This window comes from Ailuropoda melanoleuca, chromosome 11, assembly GCF_002007445.2.
Source record: "Ailuropoda melanoleuca isolate Jingjing chromosome 11, ASM200744v2, whole genome shotgun sequence".
NCBI lineage: Eukaryota > Metazoa > Chordata > Mammalia > Carnivora > Ursidae > Ailuropoda > Ailuropoda melanoleuca.
The window spans coordinates 106,119,902-106,130,687 of NC_048228.1; the positions used below are offsets into that span (position 1 = coordinate 106,119,902).

General features: G+C 50.3%; 1 protein-coding gene across 1 annotated transcript; it reads left to right on the top strand.

Annotated features, from left to right (window-relative positions):
* The first annotated feature begins 7,892 nt into the window (after positions 1-7,892).
* Positions 7,893-10,513, top strand: LOC105240692 (putative MORF4 family-associated protein 1-like protein UPP). Its single transcript, XM_034672154.1, has 2 exons — positions 7,893-9,000; positions 9,819-10,513. Exon 1 carries the CDS (start codon positions 8,641-8,643, stop codon positions 8,983-8,985), a length of 345 nt encoding a protein of 114 aa, XP_034528045.1. The 5' UTR covers positions 7,893-8,640; the 3' UTR covers positions 8,986-9,000; positions 9,819-10,513.
* The last annotated feature ends 273 nt before the right edge of the window (positions 10,514-10,786 follow it).

Consider the following 10,786-nt stretch of genomic DNA (forward strand, 5'->3'; position numbering starts at 1 on the left):
CAGATAATAAAAATGTTTCTCAGGGTTATAGTTTGTGCCCCATTGTCATTGTCAAATGCAGTGAACTGGCTGGGGCTCCTCAGGCACCCAGTAAGCCTGCAGCTGGGAAGGCAGGCCATCCCTCAGCGGGCACCACAGTGGGATTGGAGAGAGGAATAAACATGCACAATTCCTACAACAGGAAAGGTCCTCACGGGATCTGCTGGTCCGGAAGTACAAGTGGTCAAAATTCTCACGTACTGTGCTCCATACCCTGAAGTAGGGATGTGGAGAGGAGACCTGGCAGAGAAGACACGTAACAAAATCCTTGAAGTACAGCATGCTGAGTGTCGGGCCCGCTATTCTGAAATGAAACAGAATAGTGTCCCTGCTCTGACAAAGCTGAATTTTAGCGTGGGAACACTTCAGAAAGGACACATAAATATGCCATAAAGTGATATGTTCTGTGCATAAAAAAATACACGGTGCAGGTAGGCATGTGAGGTGCAGGACGCTGGTGGACAGTGGGGACTGAACTGAATCTCAGGTCCACAGCTAAGTGACTGTGACCTTGTGCAAGTTTCTCCACCTCTCGGCACATCCTCGGTAAAGCAGACTCTGATAGTACCTGCCTCATCAGCTGTTGTGCGAGTTATGTGACTTCAGTGTGTAAAGCACTCGCAACATAGAACAAATACTCAATAGTAAGTGTGCCTGATGTAGTGAGTCCCAAGTACTAGCTGTTAACTGCAAGTGGAGTGTGAGAAAAAGGGACTCACCCAGGACTTGAAGGTTTGCAGCCTTTGGACCACAACTGTAAATGCCATGTCGTTAGGAAGCACCGAGGAGTGTGTCCGCCGTGCAGGGGTGCACACATCTGGAAGGCTGTCAGACAGGTGCGCCTTGAATTGAGGTCTTAGAGGCCTCTGCTAACCGATCAGCAGCATGGGATTCCCCAAGAATACTTACCTCCTCCTGAAGTTTCTCAAGCCAATGAGCAGGAAGGTACAGCACTGCCATCCCACTGCTGTATCCTTTCCCTGGGGAGCACATGCCATCCGCAGCCCCAATCCCCCCAGCTCCCCTCCTCACCATCCCTCCCCAACCAGAGTCCTGAGCTCCTTGTAACAGGCCACCTCCAGACGGGCTGAGGGGTGCCTGCTGTGGCCTGTGTTAGGATGCAGTGCCCCCCACCCCTGGCTCTGCCACCCTCTAGGCTCCCTGTGTCTTCTTGCCAGCCCTTCATGGGGTCCCCCCTTCCCTTCTGGATCAACCCAACTTTTCTGTGAGATGCATAATGGAATGATACAGGTTTATGCATCACTGTTCTTATGAACCCCTTCCCCAGTATTTCCTGGGACCATGACCCGAAACACAGGTAAGAACAGACTCCCAGCTTTCCAGTTTGCATTAGCCATTTGCCATTTTCCTGCTTTCCGCTCCCACAGCAGCTTCGGTGAGCCTTGTGCAGGGCCTGCCCCCCCTTCCACAGTGCCTTACAGTTCAGAATTCCCAGTGCACTTAGTTTAGCTCCAGGCCTGAGAGTCACTGCTTGGTTACTCCTGTGAGGTAACTAGTGGGTGGGTACGTGCAGTCCATGTCCAGAGTGACAGCCCTGCTGTCTGCTGACCACTCAGAGGCCCTGGGTTGCTGGCACATCTTGTCTTCACAGAGTCTGTTCAGGTGGACACATGGATCCCGTTCTCTGTTTGTCACTCCTGCTTGTTGCCACCTTGCTTCCTTGACCCTTCTGCCCACGGCTCTTCCTTCAGCGCCAACCCCCTCTCCTTGAATCCTAGGAAATGTGAGCTCCTTCACAATGTCTTAACAAAGTCACCCTCCTCCACCCAAAGTGGGGGGCAACGGGAAGCTGAGGGGCCAAGAAAATCTTCTGTAACAAATCTTTTTAATATAGTGAATGAACATGAAGAGGAAAAGGGAGCCTCAGTGAGACCTGTAGAATGGAGGTGCTGTCACTCCAGATTTGCTTGTTTTTTTAATAAAGATTTATTTATTTAGAGAGAGAGTGTGTGTGTGGGAGGGTAGGGGCAGAGGGAGAGGGAGAGAGAGATCTCCAGCAGACTCCATGCTGAGTGTGGAGCCCGATGTGGGGCTCGATCTCATGACGCTGAGATCGTGACCTGAGCCAAAACCAAGAGTTAGACACTTAACCGACTGAGCCACCCAGGCGCCCCCCCCCTTTTTTTAATAATCCAGATTTGCTTGAAAAGAAGTCACAGGTACTTAAAAGACCCCCTGTGAGAAGGGAGGTGGTCCACACAGAGGGGCTTATGTCCCAAGGCTGTGGAAAGAACTGGCTTCCCCAATTACACTGTGCTTCATGCCTGTGTCACTCTGTTCTAGGTCGCACACCACGATGTAGGACTCTTGAGTTACATCGGTGGCAGGTCACCAGCAAGTCAGGCAGAGAGAAACCAAGGCCTAATTGCCTGGGGTTCTTCAGGGTTAGCTTTCATTGTCAGAGATTTTGTCAGAATTGTGGCTCCCATGACCTGCACACTAGCTGTTACTTCCACAAACACGTTACGTTACAAGGGGAAAGGGACTTTGCAGATGTAATTATCCAGGTGGGCCCAGTGCAATCCAATGGACCCTTCAAAGCAGAGAGCTGGAGCTTGAGAGGAAATCCAAGAGATTCAAAGCAGAAAAAGGATGCCATGCACATTGCTGACTTAAAGGTGGAGGCAGCCATGCGTCCAGGAAACAGGATTCTAGTCCTCAGACCCAAGCAACTGGAGTCCACCAACAACCTGAATGAGCAGGGGAATGGTGTCTTCCCTGGGGCCTCCAGAAAGGAAAGTAGCCCAGCTGACAGGAGCAGAGACTCTAGGCATGCTGGACTTCTGACTTTAAAAGTGTGAGATAGTAAGCGGGTTTTTTTTTTTTCAAGCTGCCAAGTAGGCAATCTGCTACACAGCCGTAGAACATGATGTCAGCTTTGAGGCAGAAGGTCCGTCGAGTCTTCATCAAACAGCAGCTTCTGGCACTCTATTCTGGTGATCTCTTGCTACATAAAGGACCACTCTAAAACTGAATAGGTCTAGAATTTGCAGGACTCAGCTCAGCATTTTGGGCTCAGGGTCTGGTGGAATTGCTGTTGGGGTGGCTGGGCCTGGCATCATCTTGAATGCTCCTTCACTTCACATGCCTGGAGCCTGGTCTCAGAAAACTGGAAAGCTGGGGCCCCTCGGGCATCTCCTTGGCTCTCTCCCAGTGGTCTGTCCACTGTGGTGGCTCTGGATAGTTGGATTTTTTGAGGCCTTAGGGCTCCAAAGCTGCGTCACCTGGGCCATACTCTCTTAGGTGGCCACAAAGGCCCATCCAGATTCCCGGAGAGGGGACATAGATTCCTCCTCTTGATAGGGAAGTGGCAAGGTTCTAGAAGAGCTCATGGGACTAGAAATGCTGTGTTGGCCATCTTCCGAGAATACAGTCCATCCTTGGGCTACAACAGTTCACATGCCCCCACCCCTGTGAAAACCACACTCAGACTCTTCCTCCCTGAAGAACCCCAAGTCTTCCCGCATTGTGTCAGGAGGCTGAGGCTTGAGGTCCAGGGTCTTGTCATCCCGATCAGATCCAAGGATGGAAGAGGCTCCCCGGGGACAGTTCCACAGTGCTGCACGCAGACCTGTGCACTAGCGAGATGCTCTATTCGCCCCAGACACCCACCATGCCCTGGTGGGACCAGCATTGTTCAGCTGCTGCAGACACAACCCAAGAGAGGGGAACAGGAAGCATATAGCAATCACCAGTCTGTAGCAGTTTCTGCCATGCATCTGGGCTTTGTTTCCAGTTCCTCCATCAGGGCTCAGTCTCACTGCCTGGGAACAATTCTTTGTGAATCTGGCTCCACCCTCTGGGCTTGCCGTCCCAATCTCTGGATTATCTTTCCTTTTTTCGGAAGATGTAGTTTGGGATTGCAGCTGAGTAGTTTTTGCCGACTGCTTTTTTTTTTTTTTTTAATTTTATTTATTTGACAGAGAGAGACAGCCAGTGAGAGAGGGAACACAAGCAGGGGGAGTGGGAGAGGAAGAAGCAGGCTCATAGCGGAGGAGCCTGATGTGGGGCTCCATCCCATAACACCAGGATCACGCCCTGAGCCGAAGGCAGATGCTTAACCGCTGTGCCACCCAGGCGCCCCCCAACTGCTTCTTGCTTGCAGATTTCGGGGTTCCAAGATTCCCTTTTCGTTTTGTATGGTCTCTGCTTCCCTTAACTCAAATTGATATGATTCCTTTTGAAACACTGCTTCTTATTTACTCATAATTGATTAATATACCCATGAAAGCCACACCCACAAAACTCATTGAGATAAGCCCTTCTCTACCCCAGGCTTCCAGTGATATTTGCAGGGACAGTGCCCTTCAGATTCCTAGAGATCCTGCTGTTTGCAATAGAAGATCTACGAGGCATGACTTTGAGATCCTCAGCAGGCTGTTTGAAAGGCTCTATGAGGCAACACCATAAATCTTCCTGAGGTTTTAACAGAGCATTTCTAGTCATGCCTTTGGGTCTCATCTTTAAACCATGTTTTCCTGACAGCAACGTGGATTTGATCTCTGTCCAGAGCCCTTGCTTTATGTTAGCACTGTCTGCCATCCAGAGAGGCTGGGAATGAGGCACCCAGCCAACCCAGCAAGTCCTGGCTCTTTTATATGCAACACTTGTTTCTTCCTCTTACATCCTACTACGAACAACTAGAAGAAATCCAGCAACCTTCAACACTGCCTTCACACTCCTTAGTTTGATTATCCAGTTCATTACATACATGTTCTCTTTTCCACTTTTCTGCAGGTTGCCAGGTTCTCTGCTGCTGTGTAACAAAGATCCCCCTTCCTCCAGAATCCCCGATGTGGTTTGCAGCTGGCCATAGTAATGTGATCTTGACTGTAAAATATACAACTTTGGGGAACATCATTTTTGCATATGGCAGTCATATTAAATGTGTCTGTAGTAATGGCTGATTTATATTTTCTAAAATTTGTGTCTGGTGCTGTGAGCTCCAGAAAAATAGGAAAGGGTTCAGGGTGAAAGTGGGATATGGAAGAAGGTTTGGAGGTGCAAAGGGAATGAATACCACTTCCTGAAGAAGATACTCCAGGCCTAAGTTTCTGAAGTTTTTTGGGTTTGTTTTTGTTTTTTAAGTAAGCTCCATGCCCAGCGTGTGGCATGAACTCACAACAGAGCCAGCCAGGCACCACTGGCCCAAGTTTCTAAAGAAAAAAACCCGGGGCCACCTGGGTGGCTCAGTCAGTTAAAAGTGTCTGCTTTTCACGCAGGTCATGATCTCAGTGTGCTGGGTTGGAGACCGTGGTTGGGCTCTCTGCTCAGCAGGAGCCTGATGCAGGGCTCGATCCCAGGACCCTGGGATAATGACCTGAGCCAAAGGCAGACACTTAGCCAACTGAGCCAACCAGGCACCCCATAAATAAATAAAATATTTTTTTAAAAAAAATAAAGGAAAAAACCAAGATCATCTGGGCATCTGGGTGAGATTCCTTCAATTGAGACTGAGTAGGGTAAAAATATGGAGGAGCTTGGCATCTTGATTGATTTATCTGGGTCCATAATCTCACCTAGACAGGCTTCACACCAAGTGGATCGATTACCTTTTGCTGCATAAGCCACCCTAAGTGCCAGTAATAACAATAAACATTGCTCAAGGGTCTGTAGTTTGGCTGGGACTTGGATGATCCCGACTGGCTCACTAATATGTCTGTGAACCTGCGGATCTAAGTTGGGCCTGTCTAGGACAACTTGGTCCAGTGTTTCTCTCCCCTTTCTCCTGAGAGGAGTAAGACAACCCAGCATGTTCTTCTCATAGCAAGGCAGAGACAAGAGTAAAGAGGGCCCAACTGTGTTAGCGTGCTTCGAGCATGTGCTCGTGTCACATCTGCTAACGTTTCATTGGCTAAAGCAAGACACAGGCAAAAGACGTGGATGCAGGATAGGGTGGAGAACTGGGATCATTTATATAATCCACCACAGTTTGTCCCCATTGTCCCCGATTACTCATGTAAAATTTCCTCATCCTTATCTAAGGATCCCCCCAAATTTCCTCTAGTCATGGCATTTGGCTAGAAGTCCGGGATCTTGTGATCCACATGAGGTTCAAATATGGCTTTTCATGGCCCAGAGGCCTATGCACTTTTTAAAAGACAAGTTCTTGCCCTCTTAGTTCAGACTACCGTAACAAATACCATGGACTGGGTGGCTGAAGGCGACAAACTGTTTCTCACAGTTCTGGAGGCTGGAAATCCAAGATCAGGGTACTGGCAGATTTGGCATCTAGGGAGAGCCCTCCTCCTGACTTGTGGACAGCTGCCCTCCCACAGTATCCTCACATGGTGGAGAGAGAATGAGCCAGCTAGTTCTCTGGTGTCTCTTCTTCTTCTAAGGGCACTAATCCTATTATGGGGGCTCCACCCTCATGACCTAATTACCTCCCAAAGGCCCCGAATCCACATGCCATTTAATTGGGGTTTCAACACATGAATTTTGGGGGAACACAAACATGTAGTCCGTAATACCCACACAGAGCCAACACACACAGGTCACGTGACAGATTAGCACCCATCTGTAAGGAAGGACGAATGAAAGCAGGAACTGAATTACAGCAATGTTGACATGCTGTAGGGCAAATACTGTCTGGTCTCTCTACTTTAAGGGTAAGGAATATTTCTTGATTAGGCCTTGGTCCTGCAACCTAAAAATGGTTCACTAGGGCAGGTGTTGGCACACTTTTTCTGTAAAGGGCCAGAGAATCAACATTTTTAGGCTTTGTGGGCCACATACAGTCTGTCACATCTTCCTCCTCTTCCTCTTTTTTTCTTAAACAACTCTTTAAATATGTGAAAAACATTCTTAGTTCAAGGGCTGTAGCCTGCTGACCCTGCCTTTAGCCAATGTTCTCCACAACACTGTGTGTGCTCTCCAACATGTTCTTCCTTTTCCATCACACTCTGGTCACTTCTGAAGAGGGCGCAAAAATATGTCAGTTTTGGCTACTGAGCCTGCTTTCTGCTAGTAGAAAATTGGGAGTCTAGAAGCCTTAAACATTTTGGACAGTCTCAGTCTTTCCTCATCCAAGGTGGCAGCATTTTTGCTAAGATGACTACCTCAAAAATTCAGTGGGTCTCCATGTGTTTTATTCGTTCCACTCATGCACCAAAAGCCAGACAATTCTGGTAATGTTCGGCTCTCTAGACGTAATTACTGCTACTTTTGTCTCTCTGGCTGCTGTGAGATCATGCACTTAGGATTCCTAGGAGCCTGTGCTAGGCATAATTTTAATATGGCTTTGCTTTCCATGAGCTTTGCTCTCTGGTGTTACTCCTGTGACTATGTTACATTATATTGCAAAAGGGAGATTATTCAGGCACACCTGATCTAATCATGAGAACCCCTTAAGTACAGTTTTCTCTGGCTAGAAGCAGACAGTGATGTCAGAGATTAAAACAATAAGAAGGATTCGACATGATGTTGCTGCCTTTGAAGATGGAGGGGCCACTTGCACAGTAGAGAGTAGCCTAAAGGAGCTGTGACCTCTGGCCAACCCACAAGGAGGGTCTCCCCAATATTATCTGCTAGAGACACACTGAGTGAAAAAGCCTAGAAATTTACCTCACCGTCCCACAATGGCAATATAGTAGGCACATTTAAAAGCATAGCATAATGTATAGAGCTGCCAAATCACTAGTTGTACACCTGAAACTAACATAACATTGTTTGTCAACTATACTTCCATTAAAAAAAAAAAAGAAAAAAAATGTTGAGAAATAATGTTAAACCAACATTTATTGAGCTCTTGCCGTGTGCCAAGCCAGGTAAGGACTGTGGGAAAACAGAACCAAGAACCTGCCTGCAGAGCCTATCGTCTTAGGAAAGGCCTTAGGCGCCTGATGGAGAATGAATTCCTCTACAATTATTGCCCAAGGGCACACCGGGCGCCAGGCGGGGCTGAGGCACCCGTGCTGGCGCAGACCTCCACCACGGTCCGGGAAAGCGAGGCGCAGAATTGGAACCAAAACGCAAGGCAAAAGGAATCCTACCCTCCAGAAAGAAGTCGGGGCGTGGCCGGGGCGGACCGGCAAGGAGAACAGGGCGGTTAGCATCAGCACTATCCGGGCAGGGCTGGGGAGAGCCACCGCCCGGGAACGCAGAGCGAGTGGTGGTTAGGGGAGCCGCCATGCGCACACCGAAACCCCGACGCCGAGCTCGCCACCTCCATTCTCGCTGCACTGAAGGATCCCATCAATGCCGACCGGAGTCGGTTACTTAGGGATTAGAACGTTAAAAAGCTAGAGCCCTAGCCAGTAAGCGCCATCCCGGTAGCAGGATACGTACCAACGGAGCGGCGGGAGGACGACGTCCACACTCCCCACGTACAGACGGGTGCCGGGCGCGGCCGCAAAGGTGCTCTGGCGTGTCGTAAAAGGGCCGCGCGTGAGCACAGCTCTGGCAGACGGCTGGGACCCCATTTTGGACGCCGTCTCTGCTACGAAAAGTTGGGGAACCTGTTGCTCGTCACGGCGAGCTCGGCCCTCTGCCCGGAGCTCGCTGTCAGCCGGCGGGCCTCTCCGGGGCGGTGACCGGGCCGCGCGGACGCTGGCGGCGCGATGCGGCCCGCGGACGCGGATGCGAACGAGCAGCGGGTGCCCGAGTATCCTTGCGGCCGCCCCCCGAGCCCCGCGCGCGCCGCCGCGCCGGGACGTCGCCGCCCTCGAGCGCGAGCACGTGCGCGCGCACCTGCGGGCCCGGCGGAAGCTGCTGGAGGTGGAGAGCCTGCTGGACGAGCTCCAGAGCGAAGTGGACGCCTCGGCCGAGGGCGTCCTGGGTCCCGGCCGCCGCGCGGGCGGCGAGGCGGAGGAGCGGGTGCTGAAGCTGTGCGAGAAGGCGGAGAGGAAGGCCGCCGAGGCCGCGCTGATGGGGCGGAGGATCGTGGAGCTCCACCGGCAGATAGACAGCTGCGGGTGCGCCTGAAAGACGCGGGGGCGGGTACGTGCCGGGCGGCGGGGGTTGTCGGGAGGCGGCGCGCTGGACGGGGGTCCGTGCCGCGGAGTGCCCGGCCGGGCGGTGGGAGAAGGGGGTGCTTACACACACGGTGGCGCTCTTACGTTGGGAACGAGAAGCAAGTAGTTGGGTTCGTTGTTGGGAAACGAAGAGAGCGCAGTTGGTGAGCTGTGTGCACGATGTGGACCAGCCCCCTCCCCGGGGTTAAAGCCGAGGCCGTAGCGCCAACAGAAGGCGAGGGGGCGAGCTAGAGAAGCGTGAAACGGAAGTACAGGACGGGAACTTGACATGCTGTGATGAGGTTGGAGCGTTGCCCGTGACCTAACAGCAAGCGGTAGCGTGTTGCACGGGTGGTTGGGTGTGTTTGACTTCAGGATATGAGTGTCTTAGAATTTAAATTGTGATGATTAATTTCCCCACTTGTACTCCAGCTTCTCCGACGATGGACTCTGTTCATCTGGTAAAGAGGACTGACAGGAGAGACTGAAACCAAGTCTCGTTTTCTCTCCCGTACTTTTCCTAGATTTTTACCCTGTTAAACACTAAATCTCCAGTGTCATTCTGGGGAGAGGAATTCAGTACTATGTATGCAGATATGATTATGATTATTGGGTGCATTGAGTTTCGAGAGACAGCTTTTAGATAAATCCTGTTACCTAAGGGAATAGGGTTTAGATTGTAGGCTGCTGTGTGGTCGTATTCGTTACTGTGACTATCCCGTTTTTAAAGTTCCAAAGTATACTCTTGTGCTCTGCTGTTTTTGTTTGTTTTAATGCTTCCTGGAATTTGGGGACGCATGAAAGAGGCTTGAGGTCAGAGTTCTGCAAGACAGAAGACACTACCTGCCTGCAGCTGCTGAAGCAAGAGCCCAGACTGGTCAAGGATGTGGATGCCGCTGCTTTGAATCAGATTGAGAAGCCCCTGGGGGGCTGTTGGGCATGGAGAGGGGTGGCGTCTGCATTTTGGCATTCTGCAGTCTGTCAAATCAGGAGGAGAGCTGTGTTCTTTTCATTTTCTTTGTTTGCTTGTTTCTTTTTTTTCAGAAATGTAATTTTTCTCTGGCATGTTAATTGGTGCACATCATATAGCGTGTCTGGTGAGTAACCTAGAATAGGGGATGAGTTCTAGGTACTGTGTGTATTGGCTGACTTTAGGGTAAACTTTTTTGATATAATCATGCATTTCAGGAGCTTCTCTGCCACAACTGAACATGACATCTGTGTGGCCTGGAGGGTTTGGGGAGGAGAGCGTGGATCTGACCATGGCGGGCCCCAAAATGATAGCAGGAAGCATCTTCCAGCCTGAGATGATATCCAGCGTAGGTCCTCAGAGCAGACCTCACAGGGGTTGAGAGCAGAGCTCTAGCTTCTTATGATAAAGTTCACTTGTCTGGAAAAACCAATGCTGAAAGCCAGTTTTTAGAACCTTTGTACAAATAACCAAAGCCATTGACTTGGCCAGGAAAAGGTGAGATAAATAAATTCTTTTCAGAATGAAAGTTTCTCTTTGATTGTCGTTATTGTCAAATGAACGTCCGGTGTTTGTAGTTTGGGAATGTGCTCAAAAGCCTGTGGGCCAGAGGAAGGTTCGATCTGTAGGGACTGTAACAGGAGAGGGGAGAAGGCACAGCAGGAAGGAGCCTCAGGAAAGCATTTGGTCTGGCCTCTGCCTTCAGGACAAGTCATTCAGTCACTTCACATTCACTGTGACTGGGCTCCTCCAGACAGAGTCTGCTGAACACTAAGAATTTCCAGGAGAGATGATCTGGTAG

Coding starts and splice junctions, on each gene's coding strand:
- LOC105240692 (XM_034672154.1), top strand. CDS start 8,641: ATGCGAACGAGCAGCGGGTGCCCGAGTATCCTTGCGGCCGCCCCCCGA.